Source organism: Musa acuminata, chromosome BXJ1-5 (assembly GCF_036884655.1).
Source record: "Musa acuminata AAA Group cultivar baxijiao chromosome BXJ1-5, Cavendish_Baxijiao_AAA, whole genome shotgun sequence".
Lineage (NCBI taxonomy): Eukaryota > Viridiplantae > Streptophyta > Magnoliopsida > Zingiberales > Musaceae > Musa > Musa acuminata.
The window spans coordinates 43,434,951-43,455,172 of record NC_088331.1 but is presented as its reverse complement, the minus strand read 5'-3'; the positions used below and the strand labels follow the sequence as shown (position 1 = coordinate 43,455,172).

Here is a 20,222-nt window from a genome sequence, read left to right as displayed (position 1 = left end):
ACTGCCATCTATCTTATCAAACATGATTTAGTAACTATTGAAATCACTTTATCATTGTCAATATTGATTGTATTTGTGAAGAAAATTTCAGAAAGAATCCTGACATAGGATTCCTTTAAATTTTTTACCAGATACTCAAAATTATACAGCAAGCACTCCAATGCTCCATCAGCCTGGCATTAGGTTTGGTGTTGCTGTTTGAGAAGAAGAACATAGCATATCTGTAGCAAATCTTCCTATAATTGGAGGAAGGTTCTGAAGAAAGGTGACCATTCTATTCTCTGCTTCTCATCTGCACCATTTGTCTGACTTTCCAGATTTGAACTATGAACTACTAACATAGAGACTCCTCCTATCAGTCCCACAGAATAAAGCTATCATGTTTCTGCTGTAAAATCATACATCTCAGGAGAAAAATGTGTTCTTTCCAAGAAACAAAGGTTGAATTTTCATTTAAGAATGTTGAATTTCTGAAGTCAACCTTAAATTGTGTTGCTGGTTGTTATTATGTTGCTTAAATGGATCCATTTTGTCAAGCACATTAATGCTCTATCTAATTCGCTTATGACCCAAAGATGACAGTATATGCAAAATGTTGGATTAGTTTTTACTCAGACAGTCATGACTTCATCATTTTTTTATTTTTCTTAATTGTTATTATAATATTTATCAGTTTGTGATTCGATCACAAAACTAAACCACTCTGTATTTCGCAAATGACTTGCTCTTTGATCTTACGCTCTCGATCGAGTTCAATAAGATATCTTACTTTGAATTCAAGAATTATTTTATGAGAAAATTACTTTGGATATTAAAGAAAAGGACAAGAAATATTATTTTATATTATATTTTATCTTTTTTTCATAGAAATGAAAATTATAAATAGGTAAGGTGATATCAAGGACACATAACTAGAATTAAGATTTTGATATTTGATAGCAAAGTCTTAGAATCGAATCTTATCTTCATCACCTATCTTAAAATAAATATATATATATATATATATATATATATATATATAGTAGGCGCTAAATATCGAACAATATCTTAGAAATCAAAATATGCTTGTCCCAAGCAGACCACCTTGTTCTCGGGCGCAGGGCAATTCCATTGAGGGAAACCCAACAGGTGAACAAGATCCAGAGTCATATGATGTGCTGATTCTTTCTGATCGATCCAGGTAGGAAAAGTGCAGCTTGTGATGAGGAACTCCGTCACCAGTCACCTCAACATCTGATTCCAACTCATCTCAAGGTTTTTGGCCACACCTCCACCATGGGAAAAGAAGATGAGATGGCTGCTGTACTCCATCCTCGGCATGCGATCCTCTATTGTAGGTAATCCGTGAGATCTTTGCTGGTTGTGGCACGACACTTGTGCAGGGAATCGTAGCTAAATCTTGTGTGATAATATTTGCTCCTGTTTCTTTCTCAAGGAAAGCATTTGTTGAAGCTGAATTGGCTGTGGCTACATTGATGCAGTTGATGAAGACAGCTGAAGATTTTGTGGAGGTGTGGGGTTTGGGGTCCCAAACTTGTCTCCTAAAGACATTCTCTCATCCAAAATGTCAAACTCACCTACAAACCATGTGAGAGAATTATTTCTTTTTGGTCTTTTCCTTTTTTTTTCTTCTTTTCTTCCACTTATGTGTGGATGTCAATTCAAAAATAATCGAGATCTATATTAATTTTTACTAAATTTATTTTTATCTTCGTCGAGATTGACTTAAGCATCAAAAGACTGGATTAATAAACATCGATCGGACACTTACACTCGAGCTTAATAATAATTATCTCAGTGTACAAAACTTGTGTACAAGAATCCAACATGAGAATAATCAGAAGTAGATTTTTGGTCTCTTTGGGGGGATTGCTGACTTATCCCTTTCACCAACTCCACCGCCTGCCATCCAATATATCCCTCGGCATGTGAGAAGTCAAACATTGTCGCTCACCACCAAAACTTCACACTGTCATTTGGGGAGTCGCATTCCAAGTTGGCAATAGGTTGTTCATAGGTCATACACCAAAAGCCTTAGCATTAGGAAACCTTCACGCAGCTTCTCTCCCATCATACAGCTCTGTGTTACACCAATAACAGTGGTCCATAAGGCCGATGTACGCATCTCCAAACTCTAACCTATAATTGTACCTCTCAGCTTTAACTGAGCTGAATAGTTGTCGTTTCCATGGTTGCCACCACAACTCCATTCAATTCCATGCATCCATTTGCTTGCCTAAGTATACACATGCATACCAATGATGTGCATTCTTATGAAATATTTATTGTTCGCATATACATAACATTTTTTTTACTATGAATATAAGATTATATTTGATTCCAAATTCAACGAAAATATAGTTATTAAACAAGAATTTTAAAATTTTATCCTATACCAGCGGTATATTCGCATGTTGGATCTTCTTGCATTGTTTGAGTCAGCTTCTTTCTGCGGCCATGTGTTCGTTCCTCTTCGGCTCCTTTTTCTCTGTGACTTCCTTTACAGCCCTTGTGCTCACGTACATTGGAAGATGGATGATCGGATCTCTCCGTGTCGTCCTCCGTATCTTTGACAGGGACCAACATATGTCCCCAAACATATCCCCAGGATTTCCTCTGCACTCTCCTCCTTCGCTCTCCCATGCCTGTTTACCTTCCACGCCACTGTTGTCTTCCCCTTCCTTCCTTCCTTCCTTCCTCCCCTGGTTATAAATAGCCCCCCAACTTTTCTTCCATTCTTCGCACACAGCTATCTCGAATCACCTCAGCCGATGTCTCCGCAGAGACTTAGCCACATACCACCATCCTTTCTGATAACTCTCCCGCAGGGCCTCCTCGAGCTGGATATCGCCGATAGGATCTACGTGGATCCCGACACCACCACACGGTTCTCTACCGACTTCGGCCGCCTCACCAGAGCGCCCCCTTCGGCCGTGCTCTACCCGTCGTCCCCCGACGACATTGCCGCCCTCGTCCGGTTCTCCTACTTCTCACCCCACCCCTTCACCGTCGCCGCTCGAGGCTGCGGCCACTCCGTCAGAGGCCAGGCCCTTGCACCTGGCGGCGTGGTCGTCGACATGCCATCACTAGGCCGTGGCCGCGACGACCGGATCAATGTGTCACGGGGCGATGGGTCCTCCTTCTGGTACGTCGACGCCGGAGGGGAGCAGCTTTGGATCGACGTCCTGCATGAAACGCTCAAGCATGGTCTTGCACCCCGTTCATGGACTGATTATCTCCACCTGACCGTCGGCGGGACTCTCTCGAACGCCGGAGTAAGCGGCCAGGCCTTCCGGCATGGTCCACAGATTTCCAACGTCTACGAGCTGGAAGTCGTCACCGGTAGAATCTCTACATGTCTTTACAGCCATAACATATACCACCGTAACGATTCCTCTCGTTCAAGCGTGTTCAGCCTTAAATTCTTGATTGATCTGATCGTTGGTTGTTCGACAGGGAAAGGTGAGATGATGAGATGCTCCCATAACGAGAACCCAGCGCTGTTCTACGGAGTCTTGGGAGGTCTTGGCCAGTTGGGCATCATTACCAGAGCTCGGATCGCCGTGGAGCCTGCACCGGAACGGGTCCGGTGGGCGCGGCTCATCTACACCGACTTCGTCTCCTTCACCCGGGACCAGGAGCTTCTGATCTCGATGTCGGAGGAGGGATTTGATTACGTGGAGGGATCGCTGCTGATGATGGATCACAGCCTAATCGGCAACTGGAGATCTTCCTTTTTCTCGGACAGGGACTGGGAGAAGGTAAAGCTGCTCGCATCCCAGTTCGGTGCCATCTACTGCTTGGAAGGAGCTGTGTACTACGAGTTGGCCACGGCATCTTCGGTTGATCAGGTAAAAGTACTGATCTTGCTTTCTTCTCCCATGCAACATGTTGGCCGTGTACCCACCATCATATCTTCCCAGGACCCACGCCGCTGTACTGCTGAGATCCCCTTAGATTGTTGTTCTCTCCCACAGTTGCAGAGCCCAACACCCATGCAAACTCGTGTCCCATCTCATTCGTTCTAGATGGCTCCTCGATGCCGCCCAGCCTCCAGCCTCCCTCTCTCTCTCTCTCTCTCTCTCTCTCTCTCTCTCTCTCTCTCTCTCTCAGAGGGTCTTCTCGAAAGTTCCATATAATTTGTAGCTTCAAGCTACTATTGATGTTGTTAAACGAACTGTCATAAGGGTACATGTTTCCTATGCCTGTGAACATAGCTTTGACTTTAGTACAGGGACGGTAATTATCGCCGGTACTGAACATTCTTGTTTCCCCCACAGAAACTTGACTCCTTTCTTAAGCAGCTGAGCTTTGTCCCCGGCTTTGCCTTCGCCAAAGACGTCTCCTACATGGCTTTCCTCGACAGAGTCCACGACGGGGAGATGAAACTACGTTCCATGGGACTCTGGGATGTCCCCCATCCATGGCTGAACATATTTGTGCCCAAGTCTAGAATACGAGACTTCGAGATCGGGGTGTTCAAGGGCATCCTCAAGCCTAACAATTCCATGGGGCCAGTGTTGATATACCCCTTGAAGAAGAACAAGTACGTCGAACCCATTCCCGCCCTTCCAAACCTCTGGTTCAATGATTCATTAACTGTGCCAACAGCGAAGATGCATGCATGGGTGCAGGTGGGATGAAAAGATGTCGGCGGTGATCCCAGACGAAGAGATCTTCTACTCGATAGGTCTGCTGCGGTCTGCGATAATGGGTGATTGGGAGCACTTGGACGACCAAAATGATGAGATACTGAGGTTCTGTCATCGGGAAGGAATCGAGTATAAGCAGTATTTACCTCACTTTACAGCACAGACAGATTGGATGAAACACTTCGGCCTCAAATGGAACGTGTTTGTGGATCTAAAGAGGCGATACGACCCGAAACTAGTATTATCACCAGGCCAACGTATCTTTGCATCCTCGCTTATAGAACATGTCTCGGAGCAAGAGACACTTTTTCTCAAGCTTTATTAGCTTGGGAGGGAGAAGACATGAATGAGCTCCCCAGCGCAGGTCATCATCTTAAGCCATAATCTAGACCTCCTTTTCTTTCCGAGAAACAGTATCGGCAATGTCTCACCTGCATTGCATGTCCAGAAATCTAGCGTACTTCACTTGCATTACATATCAAACTTAAGTCTCTTTTATAGAGGTATATTTACTTTTCTTGAAAGTGGAGATCTGTCAATCTTGTTAACATATACATATATAATTATAGATCGATCGAGAGTTAAGTATCACACGTAGCTGTCCGAGGAAGAAGTATTACGTGAAGGCGACGTAGTCTTTTTCATGTAAACCGAGGTAGAACAGTACAGCGGTGACATCTTTCAAGTTGCATGCTTCCCATGATTAGTCTCCGTCAATGGGCACGCAAACCAAAGCACACTAATGGTGCCTCGATCCTCTCCCGCCTGTGATAGATAGATGATCGCCATGGAGATGTGGCACGCCCCAGGCCGGTGCCATTAAGATTCCTCTGCGATCGGTGCGGTACCGTCTGAAACATGCATGCCTCGGAGTTAATCATGAAGGAGAGAATATGGTGGGATTGCAGGCCTGGGGAGAAAGGGAAGATGAGATCTTCTACTTCAGAAATGGGACGGAAATAGTTTCGCATGACTTTTACGATGTCCTTCCTGCAATGGACCACTGGCAGCCATCACAGTGATTGCGCCAAAGACCGATGCAGATCTTGGAAGAACAGACTCAAGATTTCCGAACGCATCATTGGATTCTCCCGTTTTCTGGATATGACCACCGCCTTCATGTCTCCTTTTCTCGCTTCTCATCTGTACGAAACACCGACGATCTGCCACGATTACTATGATCTGATGCTTTTCCATTAAAACGGCAGCACTGCTTTAGTGATTTCGTTCATATCTGGACATCAATCCGATCGAGTGACGCATGGACTAATGAGGATTTACGATTGATCACATTAATCTGAATGGCGGCATCTTTGACTAATGATCATAAAGATAATCATAAACTTTATTTTCATCTTTGATGATCGGAAAGACAATCTCACTTTCTTTCCGACGCAAAACAACTAGAGGACGGAGGTTTTATCTTATTTAAAACTTGCACTCATACATCTCGAGTTATTAACTTGAGCATTAGAGAGAATCAAATCGAGAAATCTCTCTCAATCTCGATCTTTATATAATTATATTTTCTCGAATCACGTTTAAATATAAATCTACATGAGAACAATTCTACAAGGCTATATCATAACAATTAATACCCTGTTATTCATCCGGAAGATGCATAATAATTTAATGCCCTCTTTAAAAGTAATTAGAAACATTCCATTAGATGGGTATGGGTTTAATTCGTGGCTCATATACCAAAGTAGCACTCTAAAGCTTAGTTGGCAAAAAGCACCTTTAGGGATGGATGGTATGAACTCAATGCCGATGGATCGTCTCTTTTGGGGGATGGAGGTGTGGGATTCATCTTTGTGATCACAATGGAATTTGTTGTGCAATAAGTCATCAATATATATACACAATAAATCTGTCTTGGAATGTGAAGCATTAAAGGAACAAATTCAATAATATTAAAGGAACTATTATCAATGGCCAAACATTCACCATGGCATATCGACTATATCATTGGGATGTTAAACATCTCCTCTCTTCCTCTTGTGACTCACTTCTTTCACCGTTCTATATTGCTTTCGTAAATATAATAAAGCAAGAATTGATAGTTGTAATATCATATGGTAGGGATCCTTTTCTAGTGAATTATTTATAACTTTCGTAAATATAATAAAGCAAGAATTGATAGTTGTAATATCATATGGTAGGGATCCTTTTCTAGTGAATTATTTATACCGCTCGAAGATGAGTCACACAAGTCTTTTTCGTAGAACTGTGAAGATCTCATAGCTTATTTTCTTTCATACAAAAACTCGAATAAACCTGATATAACCAGAAGATTGTACCATACTCATACCGATCAAGGATTGTACCATACTCATACCGAACAAATATATACTAAACGGTACCAAATAATATCGATGATAATGTTTCAAAGAGAAGAGGAAGACTCATGGAGGAGAAGATATGAGAGAATGAACAAAAAAAAAAAGAGAGAAGAGAAACAATGGAGGAAGAGTAGGAAAAAGATGAAGCGATGAAGAAGAAGGGAGAAGATCAAGAGGGAGTGTATCAAAGAGATAAACGATGGCGATAGCAACAACAACAACATCAAATGACAATGATAGCAACAACAACATCACAGTAAGAGAGCAACGCCTACAAGAAGAGGCATCAAGTTAACAAGCTCTAAAACGACGACATATCTTACTCAATGCCTACAAGAATCTATCAAAAGATGAACCTGTCAGCTTGAGTTTTCACTTACATGTGCTTGATATTATGGTGGCGACGTATTTTGTTTGGTAAGTGCCGCAAATCATCCAGCTTGGTACACGTCAAAGAGAAACCTGATACCAGTGAACACAAAGACAGCATTTCAATGTTAATCTTCAGATACACTACTAAACACTAATAGTGTCTAATGCTACTGGTTAATATTCATCAGGATTTAGCAGAAATTCCTACACGATAGTCTTTATTACTTATGAAAAGCGGAAATAACAGTGACAGCAGTAATTTGGTTTCTCAACAAATACATCCACAAAACATGACTAAATGTTGTATAAAACATAATTTTATAAAAATCTATTTAGCAAAAGCAAGGGGATCAAACACTCAAGCAAGAAACAGCCCAAGTTTCTGAGGTTATTATTCATGCCGTGCCGTGGCAGATGAAAATTTGAAGTTGTACAGACAGAATTAGTGTGCTGTATCACTGCTGTGGCAGATGAAAATTTGAAGTTGTACAGTCAGAATTAGTGTGCTGCATCACTGCTGTGGCAGATGAAAATTTGAAGTTGTACAGACAGAATTAGTGTGCTGTATCCCTGCTGTAATAGTGATCTAAGGTCTTTGCAGGTATGCGGTGGAGAAGCTCGCGAGGGAAAATACGTAGAAGCGTCCATGCGAGATCCAGAGACTGGAAGATGTTTCGAGTGTCATATGCTCCTTGAGTAACAAATTTCCTTTCAAACTTGTCCAGAAACTCGAGATAAAGCTGTGAACAACAACAATCGCGACATGGTAAGCATGACGCAGTTTCATCCCTGAAATACACATGGACAGGCAAGCAGGCAGGCACAGAGAGAGAGAGAGAGAGAGAGAGAGAGAGAGAGAGAGAGAGAGAGAGAGACCAAATCCTCGGATGACAGTGCCTCCTCTCCTACGACTGCCTTCATAGCTTGAACATCCTTTCCAATCGCATAATTAGCATAGAGCTAGAAAATGAAGGCAATTAAATGAATGGATATTTCAATGAAGAAACATATATAATTAGTATGGATACCTATATCATTCATAACAAACCTGGTTAGAGACATCAGCATGATCACGCCGGGTCATGCCCTCACCAATAGCACTCTGCAAGGAAACCGAGAGGAAAGTGGTATTCATAGACTACCGGCTACCTGATTACCTTCATGATTGACAGAAAGAAATGAACATTAAATCCATATCAGGTAAAGAAACTAACCTTCATTAGCCGAGATAAAGAAGGGAGGACATTGATAGGAGGATATATCTTCAAACATAGCAAAGATAATTAGTCAGTGAACCCATAAGAAAAAGTAAATAGTTCCACAATACCCAGTAACATAGCAGAAACCAGAGAGAGCATCCATAGCACACTAATGATGGAAAAAAATGGGCCCTTTGTGATAGCAATGTATGCAGCATGTACCTGCCGATTATGGAGCTGCCTATCGATGTAAATTTGACCTTCAGTGATATAACCAGTAAGATCAGGTGTCGGATGGGTAATATCTGTACAAAAATAGAACCTTTCAGCCAAAATTAGAGCATTTCTCTCCCTAACTATACTGCAACTGGGAGAAAATACAGCAAAGGCTCCCATGAATGATTTTCACACAGCAGTCTGGTATACAAGCATCATGAAAATGCAAGAGACAATGTAGATATCTCTTGCAGCTACCATATTAGAATATTTGTGGAAGTTCCTGATCCGAATTTTATATGAAGAAGGCAAGAAAAGGAAAAAAAAGATTATTAGCATAGTACAAAAACATGATATCTAACAAATACCATCATTTGGCATGGTTAAGATGGGTATCTGTGTAATGGAGCCTTTTCTTCCTTCTATCCGTCCAGCACGCTCATATATAGTTGCCAGATCAGTGTACATGTACCCTGGATAACCACGTCTACCTGGTACTTCCTCTCGGGCTGCTGATACCTAAAAGCATAATGATATCGATTAGGAACAAAAATAGCTCATCAATTTAGTAGTTGAAAATATTGCTTGGAGTAGCTTCATGCATAACCAGATGAAAATCCATAAAAGGGAAAAATATAACAATAGATATCCAATGCAATTTGTTGAATGAAATTAGAAGTCTACTGGTTGAAGAAAGGCGAAAACAAAAACTGAAGGAATTGAATAGATTGAACCTATACTTATGTACTGGATTTATTTTAATCTATAACCTTTTATGCAGGAGAAAATATCTGCAATGTAGAAGCCTTTGTTTAGCTCAAACAGAACAGTTCAGTTTCAGGAAACAAGCATATGATATACATGAATGCAAGGCCAAGCTCATGCTGCTGCCAAACCTTCCACCAGTGCATGCTGGCACATGGTACCACCAGAACTGATGGAGACATTTTCAGGAGATAAATACAAAGTAAACCCATGAATACGCAGATTGTTTAGATGACATGAAAAATTTATCATACAATTTACAATTTGAAGGTAGATATTAAATGCATATTTTCATGTCTGAGATAGTTTTGTTAAGAGGACAAACTCAGTGTATGAGACTCTCGACAGAGTGTTGTTGATTTTAATTAAAAAAATACCTCACGAAGTGCATCAGCATATGAGCTCATGTCAGTTAGGATGACAAGGACGTGCTTCCCACATTCATAAGCTAAATATTCTGCTGTTGTGAGTGCAATTCGTGGAGTAATAATGCGCTCAATGGTGGGGTCATTTGCCTGGCCAAATAACATAAGAACAAATGAATGTTAAACAGTAATATATCCTTTTCATTTAAAAAAAAAAGAAGATTGTTAAACCATTTTATAACCTGTTAAACATCGCAGAAAAGTATAGTAAAGGAGAAGCACAAGTTTACTAACAGAAATACAAAGGGTGCTTACCAAATTCAGAAAAAGAGTCACTCTCTCCATCGAACCATTTTCTTCAAAATCACGTTTGAAAAATTGTGCAGTTTCCATATTGACTCCCATAGCGGCAAATACGATAGCAAAATTGTCCTCTTCTTTATCCTGTTGTTAAATAGCACTAGATATTTCAATCCCAATTCAGAAAGAAAATGAGTTCTACAAGGTCAGATCACCTGAACATGGCTTATGGTTGTAAGTTATCCTTCAAGAAGTGTACAATCTAAAAGTTACAGTAGGAGCCTATTATATGCCAACTAAGAAATTTTTGATTACTTATCATTGTAATCATTGTAATCCTTGGTACGACGATAAGGTTGTTCCTTTGCGGCATGGGAGACCAAGGTTCGAGTCACGAAAACAGCCTCTTTAAATATTTAAACGTAAGGCTGTGTACACTGACCCTCCCCAGACCCCGCATTGGCCAGAGCCTCATGTATTGGGTACACCCCACCTTTTTTGATCTTTGTAATCATCAATAGTTCAACAGAAGTTACTTGTTACTTCAGGATTATACAATCAAGCAGTTCCATTTATCCAACCCAGCAGCAACAATATTTGAAGCACATAAGACACACAAAAAAGCTTGACATATGTTGCTTATAATCCAATGCATCCATTTTTTGTGCTACATTTCAAGGCCTGATAAGCAGAGTCGATGTCAAATCAGATACCACAATAAGTAATTTCTGCATCTTGAACCTAAATACAAGATACGAGCAGGTCTTGGCAATTTTAATAGCGCAAAGTAGCCAAGTGTACAGGTTGTGCTAACGTAAATGGATTATTGTTACTGGAACTCATGCCTCAGAAAAAATGTCTCTGGTTACTTCTTCAGAAATGCAATAATCATAATTTGTGACAAGAACTATCATGCTGGTTGGTACGTGACAAAATTATGTCAAGTTGTGTCTGGGCCATGTTTTTGGATAGCCCCAGCTGCTACAAGTGGTATATTGAACAGGACAGCGTGGTGGTTTGTAAGGTGCCAAAACGGCATGGGTGTGTGCCCATGCCACAAAATTACAATCCTTTCTGCAAAGAGAGTTATTTAAAACTTGTACAAAGCTAAGTTACCATAATATGTGCCTTGGTTATTAATTACATGAGATTGATGGATCCGAAATACCTCCAAAAGATTGTCAGATTTTTCTAGACGCTTTACAAGACCAGCCTGGCGACAAATCTGGGCAGCTATTTCATTGTGAGGGAGACCAGCAGCAGAAAAGAGAGGGATCTTCTGTCCTCGAGCAATGGAATTCATAACATCAATGGTAGATATTCCAGTTTGAATCATTTCTTCAGGATAGGTTCTTTCACTAGGATTAATAGAACTTCCTGCAACAGATTTAAGTTGACTCCTTTTGTAAGAAAGAAACATTCAGTACAACATCAAGTTATAAATCACTAATCACCAACTTACCAGATATATCCAAATAAGCCTCAGGCAAGATTGGAGGGCCATTATCTATTGGCTTTCCAGAGCCATTGAAAATGCGTCCAAGCATATCAAGAGATACAGGGGTTTTCAAAACCTTAGTCAAGATAAGAAAGAAATTAGTGTGGTCACGCAGCAAAGACTAACAGAAAAGCACATAAAAGCAGTCTTTCAAAAATTACAAAGAAACTTAATTCCTAACAAGCAGAATGAAAATGCAATCTAAACCAACTGTTAGATATTGAACACGGTTGAAAGTTGAATAATGCTGCAGCTGCACATGCACATACATACAATCAAAATCCACTTATGTGCTCCTAACATTGCTGATTGGTATCCAGTTATGTGCAAAACACAGGATTTACCAATAAAAGCAATGGGACAAATTCAAGCACTACAAGTCATTTTTTATGCACGTTGTGTGGAGGCAGTTTCACTTAGGCATGAACGTAAGTTTAGTATACTCAAGTTTGCTCCATTTGGCCAATCAATGGTTCCTATATGTAAAAAGTGGTTCCATATGATATCCTACATTGCATTTGATCATTTTCATGCTCATTCTCTGAAAAATCTCATTCCTTAAATAGATTGAGATAGTTAATAGCATTTCACATCTTAAAAAGATAATAATGAATGGACTACTAGGCTAGCACAAAAGCAGTGTTCATTATAGTAATAAAGGCTTGCATAAAATGCCTTCTGTCCTAAGTTTGAAGCTATACGATGCATTCTGAGACTGAATGACAATGACTGAATACAACTTAAGATACTTGTTTTAACTCATTTAACAGAGATAACATTACCATTCCCTGATTACACAACAGAATGAGAAAAACCTTGCTCGTCGGCTTGTGGAAAACAGTTGTATGTCCACACATAAAGTAAGATATATTTCTAGATAACAAGCATTAATAGCACATATAGTTTGCAATCTGTTGTACAAATTTCAGACTGTCTAATACATCATTTCCAAAGATAAGATACACATGTAATCAAGCTGAAGTATATCGAGGTATTTGTTGTCAATTCCTCACCAGTAATTATATGATGATATACAAGAAAGTCAAAGAAACAGTATATCACCTCGCCAGTGAATTGGACAGTGGTGTATTTGTTGTCAATTCCTGATGTCCCTTCAAAAACCTAACCACCACAAAAGAATGTCAAATAAAGATATGCCTAAAAATAGCTATCAAAAACAATTGTAGATTCTCTGGTATCTTTAAGAGTATTAAAAAAAGAACAAGATTAATTATTATGAACCAAACTAAATATAGTGGGATGTTTAGACACAATAAGGTGGTGCTCACTCACTATATGGTTAAAACAACAAGAGCTTTAACTCGAAAGAAAGTATGATGAATTATCATATATTGACTTTGACTAGGATTTGACTAGGGGTATTCTGGGGATTTGAATATTGATCTTTTTATTTAAACCTAATTAAGAATATATTGATAATATAAATTTTGAGTTTTGGGGTTTAGGGCAAAGGGTTTGCAAGCACGAGTTCAAATCAATTTGCAAAAGCTAGCTTGAGTCGTGCAAACCCAAAGCACAATAAGTACATTTTAAATAACAATGTGAGGTGATCCAGAAGGAGTTCAACCCAATGCAAGCACGCGCTTGGTCCATGTGCAGGCACGACATTCAATGGGTAGGCCAAGCACCAGCTCGGCCTATGCATATGTTCGTAGCTCAAGGAGGACATAGATACACAGGCAGGGTGTAAGCACCAGCTTGGCCCACACGTGAGGCTCGACCAAGACTAGGCTTGCCAGCCAAGCGAGCCTAGGTGAGTTCTAGCATGGTCAACCATGCATGCTAACCTAAGTGCCCCAAGCACAACTTAGCCCAAGTGTGACAAGCCAAAGTAGGCCAAACTTGGCTTGTCACACTTGGCACGGTCTAGCGCAGGTGATTCGTACTCTATGTGGTCCAATCGAGCGAGTTGAACTTAGTGTGGTGTAAACAAGCAACCAAATCTAGTCAAGCAAGCCAACCTATGGTAGCCCAACGGTCAGCATACTGAAATTATTAGGTTGAGTTGTAAAGTTGTGAGCATGTATTTGTAAATTCCAAGGACTAAATTGTGAATTCATCATAACTTTTTGATTTTTGGCATTGTATTCCTCATGAAATTTTAGATTCTTTTTAAACTAATGATTTCAAGAAATTTTGACATGTTATTACCGATTGATATTTCTTTTGACAATCACTTATTGCATGATACATCTAGTGATGATTTAATTGTAAATGAATACGAAGATCTGTTGTAAGTGTCATACAAACTTTTGATGCATGCATAAATGTTTTATCAGAAATTATCATACTTCATGTGAGAAATTGAAATAAAGCATTGAGAATGAAGATCATACGAATTTCAGCTGCGTAATAATGGACTTGCAAGTGAAGGTAGTTTATGGATGACACAACCTTCTTGTCAAAAGAGTTTAGGCTGCATTAAGGAACACATTTGTATTTTTAATGTGCAATTATAGAAAGAGGTTTAAGTGAATGTACAATTGTGGAATGCTTTGAGTGTTTGGTAAACAACAAATGAAAATTGCATTCTAAATGCGCATTGAAGTGTTGTTTGGTAAAATTGTATTTTAAAATTCCACTGAATATTTTGTGACAAATGTACCCTTTTAATATTTTTAAAATTTATTCAAAATGAATACATATTTTTTATTTAGATTAATAAATAAATAAATGTATGTAATCTTATAAAAAAGTTAATATGGCCCAAATATATAATAAATAAATAAATGTATCATATAAATAAATATAAAAAAATCTTTATAAATAAATAAATAAATAAAATTTCATCTTATAGAAAATATATATTATATTAATTTCTCACTAAATCAATTTGGTAATCATATGATTTTATATAAAGTCATAGGGTACTTTTGAAATTTGAAATATTACATTAGCATCCTGCAAATACTGAAATGCTAATAATACTATCCTGATGTAGCATCAGCATTTGATTATTTCCAATGTAGCATCCAAGCCCGATGCGATTTGAAAAAAATTTACCAAGCATCAATTCACAATTGAAATGTACATTGAGCTCTCAATGCATATTTAAAATGTGTTCCCAAATGTACCCTTAATTATATTGTGGCATAACACGTATCATGTACCACAACATTAAGCCTTATAAGATGAACTCAAGGCTACTGGTCCTCCATTATAATTCTATTAAAAAAGGTTGCACTTGTTAAATTAAAAGCTTTGGGGCCCCTCACATTAATGATTCAAGTCCAATATGTTTTTCTCCTCCACTTATCATCCAATACCTCACAGTGACTACCTTCAATGCCAACTGAATACTTATAAATCTCATTTCCCACTGTGGTGAACTCTCTAGGCTTTCTCTTGTTTTATGCTATTCTTCCAAATTTCCAGCATACCCTTCTATGGTCCTAAGAAAGACACAAAAGACCTATCCAAGCCTTTTTGTGGGTTCACTAACTTACTCGATCTGATACTGTTTACTGACCAAGTCAAAGATTTGGGAGTATGGAACATTTCACTTTTTCCGAACCGTCCCTACCTAACAAAGCTACACTTGCATGGATAGGGATAGTCCAGTTCATGAGGCTCCCACCAAAGCAAGGCCTAGGGTGGGTCATCGTACACATTTTTACCCTTATATGCAAAGAATTTCTTTCCATGACTAGAACCTAGTTATCTAAATTATGCACAGATGAAAAGTCTAGCACATGTTAGCTGTCTAAGAACAAGGAATGACAATGCATGGGCCTATCCATACAATTTCCTCAGCTTGGTACACATTTTACTAAAATTGAAGTTGCTAACACGATAAAAAGATTAATCATTTATATTAACTCTTCCATATCATTTATGCAAATTTCAGAAAGAAGCCTGATACTCTTCATCAAAACAGATCAAGTTGATGATGCCTTCACTGTGACTTTTAGCATGACGTACAAGGTTTGTGCTTTTTGTTTAAGCATTTCTGCCATGGGTACAAATTCCTAGGTTTATAGATCAACCTCTCAAAACTAAGGGACAATAGATCTAAATAGCTCATAACAACTTCAGATACATATTTCCGTTAAATCCCAAGTCAAAAGTTGGCTTAGGTTATGTTTCTAATTTAAGTTTCATATTTACTATGTTTTATTTCTTGGTAAATCCCATCATCACATCAAAGTTAGCTTCTAAAATTCTGACACAACATTTGCCTCATTTATTCAATGACATCACTGTGTTAAGTGTGCAGGTACATCAAATCTGACTTTTCAGAAAACAAGCCAGGCAATAAATGTATCTAAAGACATGATAAGGGGAAAAAATAGGTATAATGAACTGGAGAAACAGAAAAACAATTTCACAGATCATGACACTGTAAAACAAAAAAGAACAATGAAGTCTGGAATGGCTTGCATAAACAGATCTAATATAAAAGTTCATATTCAGTTTTCTAGGGTCAGGAGATATAAGTAGTGCAGAGATCTAAATGAGAATGAATGAAAGGGCTGATTGCTATAAAAAGGAGTCACAACCTACAAGTCACACACAGGTCCAAACTGACCTGCACAGAAATTCTAAAGTAAAAGCATTTACAACAATAAAAAATCAACAAGTATTAGCACCTGAACAACAGCTTTTTCACCATCAACTTCAAGGACCTGACCACGCCGGATGGTGCCATCTCCTAATCGTATATTAACAATCTCCTGATACTTGGGACCCTGAAAGGAATTGGTTATTGTGAGCAAAAAGTGCACAGAAAACTCATACAACAAGAATTTAGTGCACAATTTCAACAAAAAAAAAAGATAAAAGAACAGAAAATCAATTGATAAATAAGGCAGAGTAGTACCTTCACTTTATCCAAGATGACCAAAGGTCCTGCAACTCCAGAGACAGTCCTGTACTCTGTGTCACCAAAAAGATTATATCATAGGTACTTTATCATATAGCATAATTACAAAAATACATAGAAGCTCCATATGCATCATGATTCATTTATACAATCATGATAGAACAGGAGAAAAAAATTCAGAATAATCACCTTTCTCTAGTTTGAGGACCAAAGATAAGAGACAGTCCATTATGACAATAGATTAACTCATCCAAGATGTATTATGAGACTGACAGCCTCACTCCCTGGACTTGATTACCATGTGATCCAGGCAAGCCAAATGGAGCCCGGAGGCCCTAAATTCTGTCCAAACAGCAGTGAGGCATCCCAGACCCAATCTGACCATTGCTGGGACTTAACCGATTCTTTTTCTAACCCAAATAGGAACTCAAACACTATTCAGGTTGAAAGAGTACAGATACCATTTTTTTCTCCCAATTTAGAAAAGGAAAAGAGAGTGATTGGCTCTCCAAGCTTCAGAACGAGGGTCAACCAACAGGAGAGACCTTCAAGGCCATCTGGCAGAGTATGGATGCAAGAAATTCTGTTTCATTCTGAAAGTTAAGCCAAATGTAATTATGAATAGATCATAAAAGTAATATAAAAGAAGGTTTTTCAAGCAAGGAATTAAATTTAGATTGCAATAGTTGGCCATTTGACTGGTAAGTTGTCTGGTCTAGGCCAAAGTGAGGCTCACAAATGGTAAGCATACAGCACCAGGTTTACCGGGAAGTAAGCAAATGGTAGGTACCTTTTCTATTCTTTTAATTTTGAAAAGTGTCAACATTTTTTTTCCTTCTTCTTCTCTCTCTTTCTAATTTTCTGTCAGGCTCTTTGGCACCCCACCTTAGCCTACTTCTCGATGTCAGTGTCAACTCCTCGTCCTCCACTTCACTGTCACCTTCTCCTTGCTGCCTTGCTGCCACCTCCTCCCACTCACCTGGACTGTCACCTCCTCCTGCTCTCTTCTCTCTCTTTCTCTTTTTATCTCTGGTCCAAGTGACACCAAGCAGTATCAGAGTATCAGCAAGCCTCCCAACACGGCTACCATATGGTCCGACCACCAGCTGGTATCAGTACCAAACCAAAATTTAACCCACGATTACAATTATACCGATTTTAAAAAAGCAATTAAAAAATCTGCATCCGGTTCCTTGGTACTGAAAAAATGGTTAGGACTTGGGAGGATATAAACATAGTTCAAATTTTAAAGTTTCACTACGACAATATAGGAAGTACCAATGTACTATATCAGCGTCTGATATATGAATGATATAGATAATCAAGGTTCACAATAGTTAACATAAAGAACAGGACTAATGCGCAATATCTCCAAGAAACCTGTTGCTCCTAGCACTATAAACAATTCACAACATGTCAGCTTCTTAAAGAACAATACAGCTATAATGCCCCAACTATTTGGGGTCTGCTTCCGAAAGAACCATATTTTACAAATAGATGCTAATGTGCCTATTTAAAAGTTCATTCCCAGACCAAACATCAATAAATTGGATAGTTTTATTAGATAACCCTATATCCTTATTCTCAGAGTCTAGTGCAGAATTTAATTTAAATATATATTCTACATCATGCAAATGGAGGGCCTAATATAGTTAAGTCCTCAATTACTCAAGAATCCATACATTCCACATCAGTGTATGGACAAGCCTCTCGAGAATAGGTATAGGTTCAAAATTTTGGCAAACTTGTTAATCAAGAAAAGCTAAAAACACATAGAGTTTCTTGATATGGATTGTTAAAGGCATCAAAATGTATGGATCAACATTAAAAAAAAAAACCAGCTGGAACAACAAGAGACAGATGATCAGATATTATGTACCCATGCCAATCTCCAATGATCCTTCCTCCACGTCAACGCTCTTCTTTGCCTCGCCCATGCTGACTACCTGAAGACGGTTAAAAGCAACTATTCTATCATCTTTTTTTATTACATATTCACATATTCAGAATCAAACCACAGACAAAAGAATCAAAATTTTCCACTTTTTAAGTAGAGAAAACAAGAATCCAAGGACCCTATGGCTCAGGCAATTAATGATATCTTGATATAAAAATAAAAATAAAAATGCAAAGCAAATTCATCAATTTCATGACAAGCCAACACTTCCAACACCATCTGAATGAACCAAATGCATCAAATCACCCTCTTCATATAAAAGCTTTGCACCATCGGGCCTTGTAAGGAGAGATAAAAAAGAACTACCGGCCGATCTACTTCCAACTCAGATTAAGAAGATACTACAGCCTAAAAATTGAGATTGCATCAAATGTGGACACGACGAAATCGAAAAACTACAACACCTAGATTTCGCAGTTAGAGATCAACTTAATTTATAATTTACACTTCTATCAAGATCTTAGTCTATGATAATAACGCGAGAAATTTCGATCAAAAGATAGCGCCCTAAGAACAAAGCGAAAAACGCAATCAACCGATTGAAACAGATGAAATCAAACGACAAATTCGAACTACCAAAACAGCCTCGTACCTCAGATTGGATCGAGGAGTGAAAAGAGGGAGGATACGACGGAAGGGTGCAGAGGCGGCCGTAGATGAGGACGAAGCAGAAAAATCATACGAAAACGAACATTTTAGAGCTTCTACGCCGCTCGAAGGATCAATCATCGGGCGAGGGCCGGTGCCCGTCCAATTGGTGCGCGACAGCCGTCGGATGGGAGGTGGACGACCAACTCGATGATCGAGACCGTCCGATTGATGAAACAGGTGATTCAACTCGGCCGACTCGTTTCATATTAGTGCACCCTCTCATCACCTTTCGTTGTTTCCGATCCGAGTCTCGTCTTCCTCATTCCCCTCAAGACTCTCTGTTTCTTTAGTTCTGCCGCTCCATCTGATTCTGATGCTTAACTCGTAGTTTGAAAATAGTATTATACCTAAGTTTCGATATTTATTCGATACAATATTATAGATATTATATATCGAATGATATACTGTTTAAGATATATATATATATATATATATATATGGTTCGTAATATCGTATCGTATTGATATTTCGATATGAGCTCGGTATCGATACGGTATAGTGTACCGAACACTGTAGCACTACTACAGTGCGCTATAGTGTTACTGCAGTACTGCTACAGTGCATATCGGTACCGGACGATTCGTGTTTCGACGATCTATCGGACCATACGTATCACCCGTATCGAGCGGTACGACTCGATACGATAGATACTCTATATATATATATATATATAATACGATATCATCATGTAGAAGAAGGAAAAAAGAAAACTCCGTAAGGATTAAGTTAATTTAACCAATAATCAAATTGGGGACAGGTAACCGATGGACCCCACTCCGAATAAGATGCCAAGCTTTTAAGACTCAGATAACGTGATCGATGTCACCCAATCGTGGTCCGATGATAGCCAATCATTTTCGGACACAATTAAACTAATAAGAGAGGCGCTAATGATGCCAGAATACGCATGTGCCGTTCGTCTCTCCCACAGCGTCCACACGAGATCTTCCGACCACCGTCCAAAATCCACCATAAATTTCGCGGTTCGGATCGTCGGACCACCGTCTGATCATTATCGGACGTCTTCACTTTGACAAGACACGTGGAAATACCACATCACTG

General features: G+C 39.0%; 2 protein-coding genes across 3 annotated transcripts; one reads left to right on the top strand and one right to left on the bottom strand.

Moving 5' to 3' along the window:
* Window positions 1-2,492: 2,492 nt before the first annotated feature.
* On the top strand, window positions 2,493-5,124 carry LOC103985902 (cytokinin dehydrogenase 6-like). Its single transcript, XM_009403757.3, has 4 exons — window positions 2,493-3,342; window positions 3,457-3,851; window positions 4,281-4,546; window positions 4,635-5,124. Exons 1-4 carry the CDS (start codon window positions 2,772-2,774, stop codon window positions 4,975-4,977), a joined length of 1,575 nt encoding a protein of 524 aa, XP_009402032.3. The 5' UTR covers window positions 2,493-2,771; the 3' UTR covers window positions 4,978-5,124.
* A 2,600-nt stretch (window positions 5,125-7,724) lies between these two features.
* Window positions 7,725-19,435, bottom strand: LOC135674425 (V-type proton ATPase subunit B 2-like). Of its 2 annotated transcripts, XM_065184259.1 has the most exons (17): window positions 19,102-19,435; window positions 18,432-18,498; window positions 17,343-17,658; window positions 16,742-17,145; window positions 16,550-16,605; window positions 16,320-16,418; window positions 12,772-12,831; window positions 11,674-11,785; window positions 11,380-11,588; window positions 10,227-10,355; window positions 9,924-10,061; window positions 9,150-9,300; window positions 8,788-8,870; window positions 8,581-8,628; window positions 8,415-8,468; window positions 8,243-8,326; window positions 7,725-8,106 (listed from the first exon to the last, which is right to left on the bottom strand). In XM_065184259.1, exons 4-17 carry the CDS (start codon window positions 16,779-16,781, stop codon window positions 7,921-7,923), a joined length of 1,449 nt encoding a protein of 482 aa, XP_065040331.1. In that variant the 5' UTR covers window positions 16,782-17,145; window positions 17,343-17,658; window positions 18,432-18,498; window positions 19,102-19,435; the 3' UTR covers window positions 7,725-7,920. The 2 variants fall into 2 exon arrangements, with proteins under 2 accessions (XP_065040331.1, XP_065040330.1); XM_065184258.1 differs by lacking the exons at window positions 16,742-17,145; window positions 17,343-17,658 and having other exon boundaries at window positions 19,102-19,433.
* Between the last annotated feature and the right edge of the window lie 787 nt (window positions 19,436-20,222).